The 20,551-nt window shown below is 50.3% G+C and overlaps 2 protein-coding genes across 12 annotated transcripts in view; one reads left to right on the plus strand and one right to left on the minus strand.

The window, feature by feature from the left end:
* Positions 1-331: 331 nt before the first annotated feature.
* Positions 332-2,775, plus strand: DNPH1 (2'-deoxynucleoside 5'-phosphate N-hydrolase 1). The gene is made up of 4 exons (XM_036907276.2): positions 332-571; positions 2,033-2,101; positions 2,260-2,370; positions 2,542-2,775. Exons 1-4 carry the CDS (start codon positions 373-375, stop codon positions 2,655-2,657), a joined length of 495 nt encoding a protein of 164 aa, XP_036763171.2. The 5' UTR covers positions 332-372; the 3' UTR covers positions 2,658-2,775.
* A 321-nt stretch (positions 2,776-3,096) lies between these two features.
* The window catches only part of CUL9 (cullin 9), a 34,396-nt gene continuing 16,941 nt past the window's right edge, over positions 3,097-20,551 (minus strand). For 7 of the 11 annotated variants that reach the window (XM_057494244.1, XM_036907206.2, XM_057494241.1 and 4 more), the window contains 21 exons: positions 20,149-20,328; positions 19,860-19,969; positions 19,578-19,760; positions 19,293-19,453; positions 18,792-19,020; positions 18,505-18,694; positions 13,201-13,346; positions 12,921-13,050; positions 12,584-12,783; positions 11,858-12,108; positions 10,717-11,062; positions 7,073-7,213; positions 6,768-6,932; positions 6,415-6,578; positions 5,930-6,023; positions 5,327-5,401; positions 5,068-5,178; positions 4,797-4,914; positions 4,271-4,404; positions 3,508-3,581; positions 3,097-3,423 (listed from right to left, as the gene is read on the minus strand). In XM_057494244.1, coding sequence (XP_057350227.1) covers positions 3,246-3,423; positions 3,508-3,581; positions 4,271-4,404; positions 4,797-4,914; positions 5,068-5,178; positions 5,327-5,401; positions 5,930-6,023; positions 6,415-6,578; positions 6,768-6,932; positions 7,073-7,213; positions 10,717-11,062; positions 11,858-12,108; positions 12,584-12,783; positions 12,921-13,050; positions 13,201-13,346; positions 18,505-18,694; positions 18,792-19,020; positions 19,293-19,453; positions 19,578-19,760; positions 19,860-19,969; positions 20,149-20,328 — 3,380 coding nt within the window. In that variant the 3' untranslated portion in view covers positions 3,097-3,245. Of the gene's footprint in view, positions 3,424-3,507; positions 3,582-4,270; positions 4,405-4,545; positions 4,719-4,796; positions 4,915-5,067; positions 5,179-5,326; positions 5,402-5,929; positions 6,024-6,414; positions 6,579-6,767; positions 6,933-7,072; positions 7,214-9,460; positions 9,503-9,873; positions 9,975-10,716; positions 11,063-11,857; positions 12,109-12,583; positions 12,784-12,920; positions 13,051-13,200; positions 13,347-18,504; positions 18,695-18,791; positions 19,021-19,292; positions 19,454-19,577; positions 19,761-19,859; positions 19,970-20,148; positions 20,329-20,551 lie in introns of those variants that run through there. The other 4 variants (XM_057494242.1, XR_008994456.1, XM_057494245.1 and 1 more) reach the window with 4 other exon arrangements.

Genomic DNA, 20,551 nt, shown 5'->3' on the forward strand with positions numbered 1-20,551 from the left:
AAGAGTGCTCCGGGCCCTCCCATTCCCTCTGCCAGAGTGAAAGGAACTTCAAGAAGGAGGGGAAGTACTGGCCAGGGTCCTTCCAGGAAGACAGCACACACAGGGTTCAATTGCTCATCGTTTTAACAGGGTTCTTTTTATTTATTTATTTTTCTTCTGCTATTATTAATGTACAATTACATAAACAATATTATGGTTACTAGACTCTCCCTATGATCAAGTCCCCGCCCCTACATACCCCGTTACAGTCACTGTCCAACGTAGCAAAATGCTATAGAATCACTACTTCTCTGCGTCCGGGCCCGGGCCAGGTCACGTGGCCGCGCGCTGGCGCCCCCTGGCGCGGGACCGCGAGCGGCGGCGGCGGTGGCAATGGCGGCGATGGCGGCCGGGGCGCTGGATCGCGGAGAACCCGGCGAACCCAAGGCGGGCCGCCGAGCCCTGTACTTCTGCGGGAGCATACGCGGCGGACGCGAGGACCAGGCTGTGTACGCGCGTATCGTATCGCGGCTCAGGCGCTTCGGGACGGTGCTCACTGAGCACGTAGCGGCCGCCGAGCCGGACACGCGCGGTGAGGCCACGGGGACGCGGGCGGGCAGGGGTCCGGGCCCGAGCCGGCCCGCCTGCCCCAGGACCGGGAGCCAGGCTCTCTCTCATCGCGTGTGTGCGAGGGCACCTGCGGGTGCCCGCCCTGACTCCGCGCTCAGTTACTATCTTGATCTTTGGGTCCCTCTTGGCGAACTTTCTGCAGCTTTTTCCGGGGGAGTTTATGGGGAGGGGCAGAATGGGAGGGGGTGGGGCCGCTTCAGTTCCCACCCCATCTGTGGGCATTTTCAACTCCACCTAAGGCGAAACCTCCTCCATTTGCCTTCTAGATATCAGCCTCTCTTAGACCCGACAGACGCCAGTCTAGGGACCCCAGCTCTCTCGCCCTCTGATGAGACAGTCACTGGTGTGTCCTCCTGGCTGCTGGCTCTCTCGAAAGCATGGCTTTGACCGTTAGGTTTGGAATCTTGCTGACGCTTCTAGTTTGAAAACTGTGCCCGGAACTCTTATACTTCCGCTCAGAAATTCTTAAGTGGGTACCCCATGCCCCACCCTGGAGCAGATCCAGGACTCATGGGCCCTAATGCAATTGTGGGAGACCTTGTTAAAAAGATTAAATCACAAAACTGCTGGGGTGTTGGAAATGGCCGGTGCAAGAGAGGGACTCTGAAGCCAAGGCTGGTTTCATGGCATGTCCACCTCCCACTCTCTCACCTTAATGGCTCTCAGACTTGCAGGTGTTTAGATATAATCTGAGGGAGGTTGTTTAAAATGCAGGTTCTCATGGCATAGTCTGGTAGGAAAACTTCAAATACAGGTTTAAGAAGCACTCCAGTAACTCTGCCGTGATGCGGTTGCTGTGGGCTCCACAGTCCTAGCCAGGAGCTTTTAGTCAAGCTAGAACACAGCCTCCGAGCCTGGTATACCTCTCCTACCTTCGGTTCCACCACCTTCTACTGGTCATACTTTGCATTCAAGCAGTGGTTCTCAAAGTTTGGTGGGAAACAAGAGTCCCCTGGAGAGCTCATGAGGTAGCCCAGAATCCCATCAAGTTCTTGGGTGACTCTGGGACCCACCAAAGCTTCGGAGCCATGCTGCTGGGCTTGAGCGGGGCTCCCGACTCGCCTCGCCCAGGGCTGTCTCTTGCTGCCTGCCCCTTCACCCCTGGGACGCAGTTCCTCCTTCTCTCCTCTGTGGTCACTGGGACCCACAGTGAGTGAGCCCTTCCCTTACTCTTATCTGTATCACTCATTTGGCCCTAATCACACATCCCACCTTGCACAGGATTGAATTTTTCTTGTGGCTATTCCACCTCCTCACCTTTTCATGGAATCTTAGTGTTGGGCAGGCCCCTGGAAGCCACTGAGTATGTCTCCCTCCCTCCCTGAGCAGGGTGGATGTGGGGGTGGTGAGGACAGAAGAGAGGGACCAAGAACTGAGAACCAGGGTGGGGTTGCAGCCTTGACCCCCTTTCCCTCAACCCCAGGGGAAGAGGCTGCTGGGGGTGACAGGCTCATCCACGAGCAGGACCTGGCCTGGCTGCAGCAGGCAGATGGTGAGTGGCCCTCCCTCCTATCTGCAAATTCCTGAGGTGTTGGATCCTCTAGACAAGCCTGGCCTCTGTACCTAGAGCTCCCTCCTTACCGTGCCCCGGCTCTGTCATCTCTCCCTTACAAGCCAAACAGTGAGTCTTAAGTCTCCTCCTCCTTCCAGTGGTTGTGGCAGAAGTGACCCAGCCGTCCTTGGGTGTGGGCTATGAGCTAGGCCGTGCTGTGGCCCTCAGTAAGCAAATCCTGTGCCTGTTCCGTCCGCAGTCTGGCCGAGGTAAGCACTTCCAAGCCCTGGATGGCCACTACCTCCCTCCCCAGCTTTCTAAGGACCCAGCCCACATCTTCTTTGGGGGACTGAATACAGTGCCTATCCCCAAAAAGGGATGGGGAAGGGAGCAGGGAGGAGGGAGTGTGGGAGTACCTTCACCTTCCTTTGCCTCCCCAGTGCTTTCAGCCATGATCCGGGGAGCAGCAGACGGCTCAAAGTTCCAGGTGTGGGACTATGAAGAGGGAGAGGTGGAGGCCATGCTGGATAGATACTTTGAGGCTGACCCTCGCTAGCTGGCGACTGCCTCCCCCAACCCAGCTGCTTGACTTAACCCCACTTTATTAGTCTTCTAATCCCAGACTTCTGCCTCTTAGCCCTGGTACCAAATTAAAAGGTATGTTTAGAATTCTAGTTTTCTGTCTGTATGTGTGATGAGGCAGGGTAGGTCCTCTTCCCACCCACTTCACGATGTAGAGACAAGTCTCCAGGCCCCAAGAGGAGGCTGGGCAGGGCCTGGGGTGAGCGGGCAAGGCTCCACCTGGCCCTGTCCCACGTGGACCTTCATTTCCCTCTCTCAGCTTGGGTGAACAGGGTCTGCGTTGGGCCTTCTCTGAGGACAGAAGAGGCAGGAGGTCTAAAGAACACAGTAAAAATGAAGGTTGGGTGCCTGTGGAGGGACAGGGGGATCTGAAGCTGGCCTTTGGGGAAGCTGTGCAGCCTGCTTGCAGAGAATTCTGTGAAAAAATGTTTATTCCATAAAGAGAGGTACTGTGGATACTGGGAACTGCCTCCCCCAGGACAGTGGGAAGGGACAAAGCCCTGCCCCCTTGGCCCAGTGGCTCTGGGCAGCTCCACGTGCCCCTGCAGCCCCGCCGCCCCGCTCAGTCGTAGGCCTCCTCCTCGTCACTGAAGAAGAAGGTCTCTCCGTCCAGGTTCTCAGACTCCTCATCATAGGAGAAGCTGTCATTGTCCAGCTCCTCGTCAAACGCATCTTGCTGCCACTCCGGCAGGTCCTCCTCCTCCTCCTCCTCCACCTCAAGCCCGGAGGAGCCCTGGGGCCTGGAGAGAGAAGGCGCCATGCGGAGTGGCAGGGAAGCCTCGCATCTCCCACGCCCCCTCCAGGCCTCGGCCCACCCGACTCACTGATTGCCAGGCACATTGGAGCCTTTTGCCTCCTGGGCCTCTAATGATGGACTCTGGAGACCAACCCGGAAATCCTGCCAAGAGACGGGGATGTGAGTAGTAGGAGGGGGGACATGAGCCCAGCGTCTGTGCCCAGCGCCCCTTCACCCACTGTCCTGAGGGCTGACTTGCGGCCGGGCCACTGGCGGGAATGCGCCCACCTCCTCTCCCTCCCTTACCACAGCACTCCACAAACCACTCTGCTTTGTACAATTTAACACAGAGGGGGTCTCCAGGGACCCAGGATACAAGTTGAGGACACCACCCCTGTGCTTCAGGAGCTTATAGCCTATGTTCACCCCTTTTCTGCCCAAGTTACTTACTAGTCCGTAAGCTCCCTGAGGGCAGGATTCATAGTTTAGACTCAGCATCAGTGTATCAGAGCTGTAAAGAACCTCAGAGACCTCTTACTCTAGTGGATCTCAAGCCCTTGGCCCCCACTCCTGGGATTCTGAATCCACATCTAGAAGTATGTCTGAAAAAGCCTCCCCAGTGATTCTGACGAGCAAGCGTCTGGCCAAGCCCCCTTGATCTGGGCTAACTCCTTTACTTTGTAGGGAACGCCAGGCAGTTAAGTGGCAGGGGCCAGCTGTACCCGGGCAGGCTGGCCCAGGAGCTGGCACACACACGCAACTCTCCCAACATCCCTTCACTCTTGCGGCCTCTCCTGCCTCCGCAGGGCGGGGCTGGCTGGGCGCAGGAGGCCCTGGGTGGGGTGGCATACCTGGATGGAATGCTGCAGGACAGCGAGCAGCCTCTCCCGGATGCGCCGGAGCAGCTCCAGGCCCGTGCTGAGGCAGTCCGCCCGCAGGAGGCGCAGCGAGGTGGCCAGGTCTGCGCACCGCAGCAGGGTCTCCTCTGCAGTGGGGGCGGGGCACAGGGCTCCCTCCCTCCTTTCATTCCTTCCCTTCACCAAACACCTCCTGATCACCCTCAAGTTCTACCAACACCCACCGGGCACAGCTCTGCCAAGGGGCACTCACTGTCAAGGGTTTTGCATGCTAGTGGTGGGAGACACTGTAATCAAAGGGGAGCTGAAGATCTGCACTCTTAGGCACCTGACAGCAGGTGCTGTATACCTTCATACCTGAATTTAAAAGGCTGATGGTGATAAGGCTCTGAAGAGTTAGGAAGAGTAAGAGGCCAGAGCAAAGATGGGGCTGCCTCCCCGCCTGTTTGTCTGTTGGGAGGACATGCTTAGAGGGGAGTGTGGGCAGGAGAAAGGTCTGACCCAGTGGGGCCAGGCTCACCAAGGAGGATCTGCAGGGCGTTGGTGTGCAGCTCCAGGTTCTCAGTCTGCTGCTCCACCACATCCATGTGCTCCATGTCCTGGTTGTAGAAGCTGTACACACAGGCATAGGCCAGCACCTAGGGGAGCCCAAGTCAGCCCTCTCCCTGGTGAGGTGGGGATCCCCACCGCACTCTCTCCTCATTCCCAACATCCAGGCAAGTTAGAGGAAAGAGGCCCAGCCTACCAGACCCCCTGGCACATCCCTCTCCCCCACCCCCACCTGCAACCACCTTTCGAGCCTGCTCAAGTCCCCGGCAGGCTTCGCTGAGGAAGGTGAAGGATTTGGGTGGGGGCACCTCATGGATGGCAGATACGCGGTTCCGCAAGTTCACAGCAAACTCCTGTGCAGAGGGAGCCAGATCAGCGTGGGTAGGGCATCCCTGTCCTCCCAGTCGGAAGAGCACCCATCCAACCTGGGTCTTTGGCCCCACCCAGCCATCTACCCCAGCCCTCTGCCCTCACCAAGCCAACTGGTTCCTCCCTGCTCACCCGGGCCTGGTGATGGAAAGTACACCTCTCGTTATAATCCTGGAACCGCTTCTCCTGGCGAGCTGCCTTGCTTACCTGGGAAGGACATGTTGAGAGGGCTGCTGGGTGCTTTGCTGGGGTGAAATAGGGTCAGTAATCACACTAGCTGCCATTCATGCAGACCCTTCACGACTACTCAGATGTCTTCAGGCAATCCTAGCTCTGTGAGGTGGGTCTCATTATTATCCCCTCACAGATGAGGACGCCGAGGTTGGGTAAGTAAGCAAAGCCACACACTAAGCAGTTGAACCAGGCTCTCACTCAGAGTCTGTGTTCTTCTCCAGCCTGCATGATGCCTCCTGAGAATGCCCAGCCCGCCCCAGCCTCTCTGTAGCACCCCCTGTGAGAAGTCCAGTTCTGGGGTAGAAGATGCCCATGCACGGACCTCCCAGGACAAGCCTCCCTGCACCTGTAGGCCCAGGGGGCTCCTGTCTTCTCCAACAAGGCTTTGTCCCAACAGCTGTTTGGCTGCTCTGGACACAGAGCCCTCTCTGCCTGGGGTCCAGCGGCTTCCCATCCCGACCACCCTGGGCCTCTGCTTCCTCTGGGCACCCAGTCTCTTACCATGGCAGAGCAGTTGTAATAGTCTTTATGATTTGGTTTCCAGGACTTGAGACAGCGCCAGCAGAACCCATGGTTGCATTTGGCACAGGTCATGCTACGGAGGAAGCTGCTGGTCAGAGGGCTCTTGCTGGCCAGGACCACACCAGGAATGCCAAAGGCCTGGACACACCACTGAAGATGCCCAGCCCCTCCCTGCTCATAATGTCCTTAACCTCACCAATCCCTACTGAACGCATCACGCTTCTGAGTTCTCCCATACAGTATAGACTTAATATTCCCCTGTACACTGTAGACTTAACGAGTGGGAGAGGAACATTAAGATCTAGAATCACTGCAGGATGCCAAGAGAGGGGTGACTGAGTAACTGCCCCTGTTTGCTGATGTTTCCAGTAGGCCCCATCACCCTTCCTTACTACTAGGCCTCCCATCCCCTCCTGTGCCCTCCAACTCTGCCAGGGCCCACAGCACCCGTCTCCCCTTCTTACTGCAGACACCCCTCGTTCTTCTCAATGGGAGCCTGACAGCTAGGACAGCGCTTGGAGATGAGCTTGGCAAGGTGCTTGCTCTGGGCCTCCACACTCATGCCATCATAGTAGCCGCCATCGTCCACCCACTGAGACATGTGGCCACAGCTGGCCGGGTAGTGTGCCTAGAGTAGGAGGGGCAGTGAGGACACAGCGTGCCCTTACTGAGGGTGGCACTGCTGGCATGCATGAAAGAGGGAGGGAGGTCACATTTGGAGAACTACAGGAGGAGGAATGGAGTGGCAACAGGGTGGCAACGGATGAGGACAAGGCGGTGTTTGTGGGGAGTGGGGCAGGACCAGGGCAGCACCCACCTCAGGGAAGCTGCAGTTGAAGCAGGAAGCCCAGCCACACTTGGAACAGGTGGTCCCACAGCCCAGGCCTTGTCGGCACAGGATGCGGTCACAGCCCTGAGGGTTGGTACACCAGGTCAGGTTGGAGCAGCTCTCCACGTAGCCACGCAGGAGGGCCTTCTCGTACTGTAGGGACATAGATGCCACGTGAGGGCATGGCTCTCCAGCATGCCACACCTCCGGGCCCCGCCCCACTATGGCAGCCCACTCCCTGCGGTCTGCCCCTTGGGCTATGCGCCAGAGCATCCCTCAGAGGAGAGGGATACCTTGGAGATGGCTTCTGGAGAGGAGACGATGGCTCGGATGAAGGCTCCGGTGGGCTGGGCAGGGCAGTCAGCAGTGGGGCAGGTGCAGTTCAGCACAAGGTTCTGCTCAATCCGGGTTGTCAGATACTCATTCCAGCAAGACTGGGAGGGAAGAGCAGGGGCTGCTCAGAGACGGGAGGGGAGCAGCACGAGCGGAAACTAACAGAGCACCCCTCCCCAATGATGCAGAAGGCCTGAGACAAGCCTGCTTCTGGGTCAGCCTCAAAGCTGCCGTGAATCCTTCTGGCTTCCACACATGTTCCTGGGATCGGCCCAAATTACAGCTGTATTTGAGAATGTGTGGGCCAGGGTAGCAGCCTAATTATAATTATTGGTGGGATGCACATGGAGAGAATGGGGAAAGAGAATCAAGAAACAGGAGAAGAATCAAGTTCTAAGAAAGATTTGGAGAGAGCAAGAAGGCAGGGAGGAAGGAGGCCTGGGGAGGCGAGTCCCCTTCCCCCCAGGGGGGCTGCCCTTGGGCACCACAGCTGCGGCCGGGCCTCTCCTCCGGGCCCGTTGGCTCACCTCGCCGCCTGCCCTGATGCTCCCATCTCCCCAGACTCAGCCACTTCTCCGCAAAACAGACCTGCCCACAGCAGCCCCCAGATCCTAATCAGTGGCACCACCACTCCCCCAGTCACCAGGGTTGGAACCTTCACTTCTCTCAATTCCTTTCCTTGCTCCCCCATCACCACTCCACCCTAAACCAGACCATCATGATGTCATGTGAGGCACTGCAGGAGCCAGACTGATAAAAGGGCTTCCTACCCCATTTTTCCCCACGCAGTCCACTTGCTTTATGTGTGATTGGCAGCCTGAGCTTCCTAAGAAACTCCATTGGAACCTCCCTTCTCTCACCTGCCGACGGCCAAACTTCCCAAAATGGTACACCTCAGTCCCTGGAGAGCACAGGGCCCTGTGTGTCAGTAGGATCACAGCTCTAGAATTAACAGGAAGCACCTTATCGGACTATTTTTACTCAAAGACAGTACCAAACCAAACCAATGAAACCTTTTTTACAGTGAAACAAACCCAGAGAAACTGGGCAGGTGTATGCAAAATTCCTGCATGTTTGAGATAAAACAGAATGTCTCCAAATTCAGACTGCACCCTTGCAGGCACACGGGCATGGCAGGGTCCCTCACAGCCTCAGAGGCCAGAGGCCAGCATCTGCATGGAGCCTGCCCCACTCTCCTAAGGAGCCCATCTGCTCTGGGCTTGCTCTCGGCTCCTGCTGTCCCCATCCCAAGGGAACGTGGTCTCCAACCTATTCTCCCCATCCCACCTCTGCCAGTCTTGCTGGCCCGTCACACTTGAAGTTGAAGCCTTGAGTTGAAGCCTCCTCCAACTGCTCCAGACCCCGGGATTTCCCTTTTCTGAGTTTTCCCGTATTTCATCTGTGCCGCTCAACTGTGACTGATTCATAGGCTTCTCCTTGGCTGGAACTGTCCAACCAGCCTGTTTGTCTCCGTCACGTTTTCAGGCTTCGGGTCTCTACGTCTCTCCCAGGTGAGGATACCCTGGGCCTGTTTCTCTCTCCCTGGGTGATGCCAGCCAGACCTCTCCAATTAATTCTGAATTCAAAACTTGACTCTCCATTTGCCAGTCCCACACCGGTGTCTGACAAGCAGATCAAACTTCACATGGCTAAAACATTGGATTTCCCCTCAAACACCTGCCCTCCCCTCAGGCCTGACACTTCTCCCAGCTCAGTACAACATGACACATCCCATCCACCCAGATGCTCAGGTCAAAACCCAGGAACCATCTTTGGTTTCCTTGTCCTAAGCCCCCACATCTAATCCACCACCCCGTTAGCTCTACCACCAGATGTATCCCAAATCCATCCACTTCTCTTCACCACTGTCCCTAGGCTGAACTACCACCATCTCCAATAGGCATCCCTGCTTCCACTCTTGTTCCTTCCAAGCCTCTTTTCCACACAAAGGGATCTTTTCAAAATATAAATCAGATCCTGTCACTCCCTGTTTAAGCCCTGCCATGTCTTCCCATAAAATAAAACCCACTGTCTGCAACCCCACCCCAACTGGACCCCTGTCCATCCCCTAAATCTCTCCTTCCACTGTCCCACCACTTCACTGTGCCTTAGCCACCAAGCTCAGCTTCTTTGCACTCACTGTGCCCTCTGCCTGCCACACTCTTCCCCCAAGATGTTCATCTCCTCAGACTGGCCCTCCTTGACCTCCCCAGTCTTAAGTCCCTGACAAGCCCCTCACCCTACTCCTAACCTCAAGCACTAGGACATGACCCCATTGTATTTTCTTGCCTTCACTTATCATAAAGGTATGGAGGGAGGGTCCTGGAGTGAGACTGTCAGATTCTGACCTTAGGCAAATTACTTCTCCTCTGAGCACCTCCATCTGTCATCTGTAAAATGGGGATAGTAAAAATACCGTCCTCACAAAACCATTATGGGAATTCAGCAAGATGATCATAACAGCAAAATGACCCAGAGTGAGTCCCCCAGAAATATTAGCTGCTGTTATGATTAGCTTGCAAGTCATTTTTCTTGCTTAGCTTTCCCCACTCCCTCACAGAGCACCCAGTGCTATGTGCACAGTAAGTCCATGACAAATGATTAGTTGAATGAAGAAGTGAAAGTACACAGGAAATAATTAAGGACCTGGGAAAAGGGAACATAGGCAGCTATGTGAGAAGAGTTACTAGAAGCCGAGAGGAAGGGAGGGAGAAAGAGTAACAAACACACGCATGCCAGGATGCATGTCCAGAAGACCCACCACTGGGGAAGCCGCTGTTGGGAGAGGCAGCTAGAATTCCCGGCAATGAGGGCGCTCATCCTGTTAAGCTGCTGTGTGGGGCTTGACACCAGTTCTAAGAGCTGTGAGGCAGGGAATATCAGACACTCAGTACCGGGGTCCCTGTGCCTCAGCTCCTCCCCACTGTCTTTGAAAATTACCCACTCCCCCATCCACTGTCTTTCTGCTTCAGCTTTACAGCAGCAGGCCCTGACTTCCCCTAATTCTCTCTGCTTTTGTGCTATTCTCTGGTTTGTACCATTTCTTATTTTTTTTTGTATTAGAGTATATGATGAAGTGATGATGCTCTGAGATAGAGACTTGAATGGTGATAAGGAAATCTCTAGTCAGCACCGATTCACAACAATTCCCATTTACAAAGTGCTGTGATGTACGTTATCACGTGTGCGTGTGATCTATTGCCTACCATCTATCAGGATTTCTGAAACTTGGCTCAACACTGGAATCACCTGAGGCATTTTTAAAACTCTGGGTGCCTAGGTCACACCTCCAGAGAGCCTGGTTTACCTGGGCTGGGTATACGGCTTGAACATCAGGACTTTTTAAAGCCCCCAATGATTATAATACGCAGCAAAGCTTGAGAACCAATGATCTGTGTCACTGGACCTTAGCAACCACTCTTTGGAGTGTCAAGGCAGGTGGCACGACTTACTGATGACCAAACTAATTTAAGGGGGACCAAGAGACTTGTCCAACATTGCCCAGGTTAGGAAATGGCAGTGCTGGGCCTACAACTCAAGAATTCCCAAGGAACTGTGTTAAAGTGGAAAGCCAGGGGCAGGAGAAAGGCCAGCAGGGCCTTACCTTACAGCAGTGGTGCATGCAGCAGAGAGAGGGCAGGTCTTCATCCGGCTCCAGGGGGCTGACACAGACAGGGCAGTGGTCGGGCCGTGTGGGGGCAGCCTGGGCCTGGGGTACACACAGCCCAGCTGCCAGCAGCAGTGGCCCAGGGTTATCACTGTAGCTCTGCAGCAGCTGTTCGGCCCCCCAGTGGCAATGAGCCAAAAGGTGCTGAGCCACATCTGGCTCTAGGTTCAGTGTCTCCTGCACCTGGCGCACTGTCTGTTCCATCAGCCCTTCCACCTCCTGGGGGCTCATGGTGCGGCCTGCAGGCATCTGCAGGGATGCCAGGGCAGCCACCACTTCTGGGCTTGTGGGGGAGGAAAGAATCAGCAGTGAGTCTCCTGCTCCGCTTATGCAGCCTACTAACTGAACCCCACCTTGGCCTCCAATTCCTTGTGTGCAACCCTTCTCACGCTTAACCAGTCTGAGGATAATCACCCAAACCAACTGTCAGACCACAGCCTGAGGATCACAACCAGGACAAATGCAACCAGGACTGGCATTTAACAAGACCCCGGGTTACTGATGTGTGAGCCTATGAAAGTTTCCTCTAGAGAACTCACTTGTACACAATGCAAATAGCAGGCAGAAAACTAGTACCATAACCACTTCTGGGGAACTGGATCTAATGTAAAAAGCTTTAGGGGTACCAGTTAATTAGGGGAATCTTATAGAAAATCCTTCTGTACAACAGGCTTCCTGAAAACTATGAAAACTAGAGTTTGTATATTTCACTGAGCAGAGTACATAGTCAGCACTCACCTGCATACCTCATTCTTGCTTAGAACGAGAGACATCTATACAGGAGCTTATCATGGTCTGAGTCCCCTGCCTAAGGGCTGGTTCTAGGAGGATGGGGAAAGCAAGACCCCCCGACTGCCAAGGCAAAGGGGATGACGATGCTGGGAGGGAGAATGAGGACTGGTCAAGTGGGGGAAGTAATGGGGTTAGACAAGGAAGAACTGAAATGCTTCTCCATAAGCGAGCTCGGCTTTGGCACTGCAATCCCTCCTGTGTCACTGCAGTGTCACCTGTCCTGGGGATCCCATCCCTCTCACTGGCCTGGAGCCCTTGCAGTGGGCACTGGGGCTGGGGTGGCTACCTAGGCTTGGAGGTCTCGGTGGTCTGGTTGCCAAAGAAGGGGACCTCTGCCTGACCCCAGCAGGGCACCATGGGCTCTGGGGTGGCATACACCAGGATCTGGGGCCGGTCGTCGCGCCGTTCCACATAGCCCTGGCCCAGAAGGTGCAGAATGCAGGAGAGGACATCAGTACTGGTACAGGTCACGCCCCCAGCAACGGCTTGGCCCAGGCTTCCAGGGGGATTCGGGCCCTTCTGCCAGGCCTCAAGTACCTGGACAGGAGAGGAACAGGCCGGATACTTTTACCTGGAGTAAACCTGCTGGAGTTCAGCGCCCAGCCCTCGCACTTCCTAGCTGTGTGACTGTGGGTAAGTTACTGACCCTCTTGTGCTTCACTTCTTATCTGCCAAATGAGATGATGATAGTAAGAATATTAATCCTATATTGTTAATATTATTATTATCATAGTAATAATAATAATCCTATCTCACAGGATTGTTGTGCAGGTTAAGTATGACTTAATCATGCAAACTCTTAAAATAGGGCCCAGCACATGGTAAACACTCACGTCTTGTCTCTACCTTCTGTCTAACCGCCCTGTCAGGAGCAGAAAACCCAGACAGAAATGTCACCTTACAGGGTCTCATATGAGAGAGTTTACCTTCCCTTGTGATGTGCCCTGGCCCCCACCCCCAACCCCAAGCATGACTCCCTCCCTCCCCTAATGTCAGGGTCCCCTCTGCCTACCAGACAGACCAGCTGATCAATGTGGAGGCCCTTTTCCCCGTGGGCTTTAAGAATACGGACAAGAAGACAGCTCAAGAGGTTCCTCTTCTGTTCCAGGGTTCGGCCCTCATCCTTCTCTACGTTCAGATATACCTGGGGCGGCATCAGCCACAGTGCCTCCCTGCGGGGCTGGCGCCCAGGGGCACGAAGCCGGAGCACACCTGCAACTCACTTCCAGTCAGTCCCCCGGGGGGTACTGATGAGTGGGTGAGGGGAACCCCATTCTTCTTCCCTACTGTCACCCCCACCCCTGAAAGCCCCCAGAAGCAGAGGCTCAGCCCAGCCCCCACTGACCTACCCCTGTGTGGAAAGTCCTGACCCTCCTGCAGGACCAAAGGGCCATTCTCTGTGGTGAGGGGCAGAAGCGCCTGCAGCAGCAGCTCCGGGGTGAGGTCGGAATTCTTCAGCAAGGTCTCTACTGACACCTCCTGGTGAGGAGAGATGGGGCTGAGCAGGAGTAGATAGTGGAGGGAAACGAAAGCAAAAGGGAAGAAGGACGGAAGGAGGAACAGAGTTTAGGAGAATAGCGACAGGCAAGGAGGAAGTGAAGACAGAGAAAGGCTAAGGAGCTGAGGCACCTCTGTCTCATTGAAATTCAGCAGCAGCCACATCTGCACGGTGGACACGTGCAGGGTCTGGTCCCCAAACTGCAGCTCAGCCCGGCCCAGCCACGTCCACTGCAGCCGCCGATGCGGGCCCATGTCCAGGACTGGATGGTTCTGACCTGGGGAAGCATTGAGGAGAAGGGTGGAGACAGAGAGCAGGGGAACCGAGAGGCTGGGGTGGAGGTGAGGGTGTGCCATGACTCAAGCTTTGCCTGCAGCCTCTGTTGGGAGGAGAGTCCCAGCACTTACAGACAGAGAAGTGCCGTTCGGGATTCCAGAGCTCGGCCTCCCCTGTCTGCCTCCCTGACAAGCCACAGTATCTGGGAGACCACCCTGTGCTTAGCCCTGCGCCAGGTGAGCGCTAAGGAAGAAACACCAGAGAAAGGAAACCTGGGTTTTGTCTTCAAGGAGCTGACAGTCTGAAAGACCCGCAGGCTGACCCCTTCCTCCTCCTCCGTCACAGCTCAGACAAGGTAAGCCTAGGATGTTTTCTCATTCTAGAAAGCAAGGACGCTGTCAAAGGGAGACACTACCAAAAGGAGCCAACCTCAAGAGGTGTTCTCTGGTCAAAGATGGAATAATTTAAGGATCAAAAAAATAACACCTGTGATGGACTGAAACACATGAAATATTTTTAAACCCATGAGTTCATAATGATATATATTTTTTAAAGACCTCATTGGTCATCTCTGGAAGATGCTAGAGAACTAACACATTATTTTGAAAACTAATTAAAAATAAGGGAGAGGCTTCTCATTCCTAGTGTTCTGTACTGTTGTTCTATTAGGTTTTGTGGTTTTCCAACTTATTTCTTTGTGAAGCAGCAAATTCTGATTTCATTTTTCAGTACTTTTTTTTCTAATTCATTATTTTCAGCTTTTTACCTTTATTAATTCCCTCCTCATTGTTTCTTTTTACTTTTCTGTTGTGTATTAAGTTGAATTCTCCATTTATATATATTCTGTTATATATATTATTTGTAATCAAAACATTTAAGGTATCCCATAGCCATATCCCAGAGGTGTTACTGTTTTCTCATGTTCATAAAAAAAAATAACAATAATAAGGGAGAGGAGGAAAGAAATTGAGCCTTTCCTGTATAAACTGTATTTCAGGGTAACCGAAGAGTTGATGAGAGGAAGTTTCTTTTCACAGAGAAAACATTTCAGCTAATACACGTAGAAGGAATGACAAAACCAGAATATCACTAGTTTGTAACCCCTAATAAAAAGACAAACCTAAACAATAATGATTGCCTGGTGAAAAGCTGATGGGAAACTGCATCTGATGGACAGATCAGACAGAAAACACTGAAATCCGTTGCTAAGATCCATCTTAACATCACAGAGACAGTTAAATGTTAACAGCCTCCTGGCGGAAATATACAACAACACAGCTGAGGTGTTCTTGCCCAAGAAATCAAACCCTAATCTAAATAAGCTTCTACACCTAAGTATGCTTCCAGGAAATAAAGGAGACAGAGAAACATGCTAGAGGACACCATGTGTATAAATCAGCAAAATCCAGCCCATGGAGAACTCTATTTGGAAAACAACCCAGTTTCCTCTACAATTTCAAAGGTAAAAAAAGGGAGGCAGGAACCTATAGATTAAGGGAGATAAAAGATGTAACTCATGAATGCAATGTGTGGGCTTTGGATAAACGAAAAAACTAGTCTTAAAAACTCAAGACAATTAGGGAAATGTGAACACTGACTACAGTATATTTTATATTTGGAACTGTTATTAGTTTCTAAAGGCTTGATCATTATGTGTCCTTGCACTTAAAAAGAGAGTCCTTATCTTTTAAATTTAAGGGCTGGGGAAAGTAGGTGAGGGTAATAGACGAAACAAGATTGGCCAAGAATTGACATATGTTGGTGCACTGGACTTTATCCCATCTACTTTGTGTATATCTGAAATTTACCATAAAAAAAAGGTTTTTAAATGATAGTGAAATAAGTCACTCTCAAATAAAAACTGATAATTTTCCACCAATATTCTGTCAATGAAGAAACTTCTAAATGATGTACTTTAGGAAGAAAACTGAACTCAGAAAGAAGAATCAAGATGCAAAAGGAATGGTGACTAAAGCAATTGGTATGATGGTAAACCTAAACATCAGTTGACTAGAACAAGAATAATAATGACTACCTGGGAGGTAAAAAAAGATAATTCTAAAATACTGAACACAGTAACAAGTAAGATGGGAGTTAGAGCTGGAGTTAAGATTTTCTATAGTCCTTTTATTATTCAGGAAGGTGGGAAGTGATACTAACAAGTCAAATATACAGGTTAAAATTTTAAGGGTAATCAACTATAGAAATAGAATGCCTAACTTCCAAAATTGATAAGAGACAAAAAAGGAATTAAAACACAAATAAATCCAGAAGAAGAAAAAAGTACACAAAAGCTCAGGGTAGAATCATACATATGAAGATGTTCAATTTATTCTACTTTTAATTGTACATATGTTTTATATGTATTTTTGTATATATGAAATAACCGAAATTTAAATTTATAAGAAGGGTAAACTAAAACATAAAATAAAAGGTTAGAAAAAAATTCAAATATATCACTACTCTTAATAATTATAAATAGGTTAAAAGTGACAACTCAAAAAGATAGATTGTAAGATTGAATAAAAAACAAATTCTAGGTATTTACAAGACACGTGTCTAAAACACATGAATACTGCAAAACTAAAAGTAAAACAATACTGGGGGAAATTCTGATGAGAGAAGAACACTGGCATGGTTTTAAAGACAGACTGCTCCCCCAACAGACTGCTTATTAGTAGTAACAAGGGAAGAATTATTAACTAACTATACAGTGGAGAAATCAAACAGCCTCTTGACCAAGTTGTCAAAATTAACATCACAAAAGAGAGGCAGACGGAAATTGTGTGCTTCCAAATGTAATACCCTGAGGAGCACATAATGTTATTTACTTAGTATTCTGGCCCAGAAAGCATACCCTGAATCTAATCATGATCATGAGGACACAGCATACAAAGTGAAAATGAGGAATGATTTAGAAAACTTGAAGGACTGTATCCCCCCAAAATATCAATGTCATTAAAGACAAGAAAGGCCAAGGAATTGTTTCAGATTAAAGGAGATTAGACACATGACAAATAAATGTAATAGGAGAACCTAGACTGGATGATGTCCGGGACTATGGAAAAAAGAAAAAAGACCTTACAGAATCAATTGACAAAACTGGACTATGGAAAGTAAATTAAAACTACTGTTAAATTTAAAATTTGATAAACTATGGTTACATAAGAGAATAACTTTATTTTTAGGAAATATGTATTAATGTACTTAGGGGCACAGGGCCTGTGTATATGCAAAGCTACTCTCAATGGTTCAGGAAAAAGAAGAGTCAGTATATATACATACATACATATATACATACATTTATATATACACGGAGAGCAAATGATAAAAGCAAATGGAACAAACTGTTAAAAAAGATAAACTTGGATAAAGAGTCTGTGTGTATTCTTTGTATTATTCTTACAATTTTTCTGTAGATTTAAAATTTCTTCCAAATAAAAAAACTTTTAAGTAAAAGGGTAACTGAATTATACACCTAAAATAGTTTAAATGGTCAATTTTATGTTAATCATATTTTACAATAGAAGAGACTTAGAAGAATTATAAAAAGAAAAAAGAAAGTAAAAGGACAGAAAAAGAGATATACTAAAAAGATGCTAACCAAAGAAACCTGGTATACTATTAATACCAGATAAGATCAGACTTTAAGAAGAAAAGCTTTACTAGAAAGAAAGGTCACTTTATAACAGTAAGGTTTAATTGACCATAATGATTCTAACCTGCATAGTCCATTATGGTAGCCACTAGCCATATGTGGTAACTTTAAATTTAAAGTGGTTAAAGCAATAAAATGAAATATTCAAACTAGTCACATTTCAAGTGCTCAATAGCCATGAATATGAACAGTGCAGAAAAGATCTTGTCCATCACTGCAGAAAGTTCACTGGACAGCACTGTAAAATGATTTTAAACCTGTATCTAGTAACAATGTCAAAAATAAATAAAAAAGCACAATTGACAAAGAAGTTTAAAAATTCCCTATCATAATAGTAGATTTTTGCACTCCTCTCTCAGTAACAGAAGAGACAAAAATGAGTAAGGTTAAAGAAGATTTGAACAACACAATTAACAAGGTCAATTTCCTGGAATAGGTAGAATACTGTATCCAGCAGCTGAAGAATACACATTCTTCTTAATCACACACAGAACGCTTTTAGATCTGACCATCAGTCAGGCCATAAGGAAGTCTCAACACATTGCAAAGATGCAGAATCCTAGAAACAATATTCTTTGGCCACAATGGAAAGAAGGTTGAAATCTAAAACAAAAAGATGACTAAACAAAGAAAAATTTGCTTGGCAATTTTAAAATATACTCCTAAAAAAACCTAATAAATCAAAGAAGAAATAATAATGGAAATGAGGACATTCTCAGAACTAAACAGTAATAAAATATTAAATAATAAAAAGTTATGCAACATCCCAAATGTCCATCAACAGCAGAAGGGGTACATATATTCATACAATGGAATATGACTCAGCAATACAAAGAACAAAGTAAGGATACAAAAAACAACCTGGATAACTCCTACAGACATGCTGAAAGAAATCAGACAAAGCAGAACACATTCTCTATGATTCCATATGATGTTCAAATACAGGTAAAAACCTATGCTGATAGAAGAAAGAATAATAGTTTCTCTTGGAAGGAGATACTAACTAGAAAGGGGACATGAAGGAGGAAGACTTCTAGGGTGTCAGAAATTGTTCTGCACCTTGATCTGAGGAGTGGTAACAGGAGTGTATATGGATATAAAATTCATTAAGTCATAATTAAAACTTGTGCACTTTACTGAAGAATAATTATGCTTCAATTTAAAAAAAATTTAAAAACTCCAAAAAACTTACAGAATGCAGCTAAAGCAATATTTAGAGGGAAATGAATAGCCTTAAATACCTTTATATGGAAAGAAGTCTAAAAAGACTAAAAATTTAGTAAGCTTACAACCTAAAGTTAGAAAAACAATTTCATAGAAAGTTTTAGGAAATGATAAGAGAAATTAATGAAGATTTAATCCACACTTTTTCACCATTCCCTAGGAGACCATTGTCCCCAGAGACTATTTTTCTTCATACGTACACATTCCTGTCCAAAGGTCCTCTCCTGCCACCCCAAATCTCACCCCAATCTCCAACTGCCTGTCCCTATCTCCTCACTCTGGCTGTAGAAATTGGAGAAGCAGTCAAGGGCATCACAGAATCGTGTGGGAAGGCACTTTCTGGGATGGTACAGGTAGCAGAGTGGGGAGACGGGCCAGCAGCGTGGTGACAGGACCAGTATAGAAACTGGTGGACTTGGATCTTCAAAAAATAGTTCTCTCTCAGCCTCCTCTGCTGCTTCTTCCTCCTGAGAGAGAAAAGGATTTCAGGGGCTCTTGTGCTCCCCTCTTAGGCCTAGTCTTCTCCTGCTCTCCTATTCTCCCACTCTTTTCTGTTGCTCTTACCTCCTTTCCTTCCAGATCCTGTTCCTCCTCATCCTCCTGCTCTAAGAGCAGCTTGTCAAGTCGCTGGAGCTGGTAGACGTGGAACTGGCGCTGCAGCTCCTCAGATGTGCTCAGGCTCCGCAACATCTGCTGGGGGAGGCGGTTGGGGAAGCAGAGGCCAATCTGCTCCAGCACGGCCTCCTCCAGCCAGCTGGAGCCCAAGCTCAGGAGACGGTCCGCCATGTAGTGCCTGCAGCACACACAGCCCGGGCCGAGCCTCAGTGTGGGTGCTCTGCGTGGCCTGCCTCCCCAGAAGGTCAGTCCCTCTGTTGCAGGAGGCCTGAGTCACAGGCTCTCCCTCACCTCTTCCTGCCCACTCCCTCTCCACCAGAGCCACGACCATCTCTGTATCTTAATCTCCCCTCCCCACTGCCCCCTCCTCATCTTCCCTTTAAGACCCAACTCTTCGCTCTCTCTAGACCCTAGGCCTTCCATCCCCTACCTTTCTAGACCTGCACTCACTGGTAGAAGTGCTCGAAAGTGGTGGCCAGCTCCAGGCCAGAAAGGACCATGATGGGCTCCAGGTGCCGCTGAAGCCGCCCCAGCATTTCCACTCCAGGGGCTCCACCAATCAGGCCACCCTGGATCTGTAGGTCGATGTGCCTAGCAAACTGCTCACTCATCTAGGGGCAATGAAAGAGGGAGTGGAGTAGGAGAGCAGGGAGTGAAAGGACGTCAAAGGGCAGAGTGAGGGATGAGCAGGGAGCATGAGCTTACCGCCCACAGCCGGGAGGCGGTGGTACTCACGTGAGCAGCAGTGAGGAAGGACTGCTGCAGCAATGCGCCTGAGAAGCCGCTGCGCAGGGCCAATGTGAAGGCTGCCCGAGGCCCAAAGAGCTCTGAGCCTGCTCTCTGCAAGCGCTCATAGAGTTTGCAGTAACGAGGCACGAAGTCTGGGTCCCTCCAGGCTGCAGCCAGGAACCTGCTGACCTGAGGAGACGGGGAAGAAAACATAAAAGGCTCACTCCCAGTCTGTGGCCAGCCCAGCAGCCCTTGTGCCTCCTTGCATGTCAGCTTCCTTCTGCCCACCTGCTCCTGCACCACTCTCAGCCAACACTGGGTTATGTTCCTCAGGCTGCTGCTTGGAAGAACTGGTAAAGGCCCGGGGCTGCGATCTGGACCCTTACTGTTCTTGCTGACTGTGGAGACAAAGGGCAAAGGGTTTCATCTCAGTCCCTGAGTCCAGGGGGGGTCCTGGGTGCTGACCCCTGGAAAGGCCCCTAGCAGGGCAGTAAGGATGAGTGAACTCCAGGAGGAAAGGAGCCAGGTATCCCTGCCGCCTCAGTTCTTAGCTCAGCTGGCCTCAGCTGGGACTCACAGGGCTGGGCGAAGGGCTCTGGAGAAGGCCCAGGACGCGGCTCCACATGCACCAGCAGGTGGCAAAGGCGACGAACTCGAGAAGCAAAGGATGCTGCCCGACTCAGGGGGTTCCAGGAGCTCTTTCTTTGCTCTAAGTACTGATCCAGCAGCCATCCCAGGGAGCTTACACCTCCCGCATCTAGAAGACAGGTCAGGCACCAGTCTCCACGAGAGTGGGGGAATGGATAGCCCGGAGGGGAGGGAGAAGGACCAGCTACACAGACAGGATGGCGGTGCAGCAGGGCCCTACTCCTCCAAGCTTACTTCAGGCCACGTCTGGGGATATGGTAACGGGAGGGTGGAAGGGAAGATGCAAATACCCGAGTCTCAGGGAGCAGTCCCCGGGGAAGAAAGGAGAAGAA

Source organism: Manis pentadactyla, chromosome 16, assembly GCF_030020395.1.
Source record: "Manis pentadactyla isolate mManPen7 chromosome 16, mManPen7.hap1, whole genome shotgun sequence".
Taxonomy (NCBI): domain Eukaryota; kingdom Metazoa; phylum Chordata; class Mammalia; order Pholidota; family Manidae; genus Manis; species Manis pentadactyla.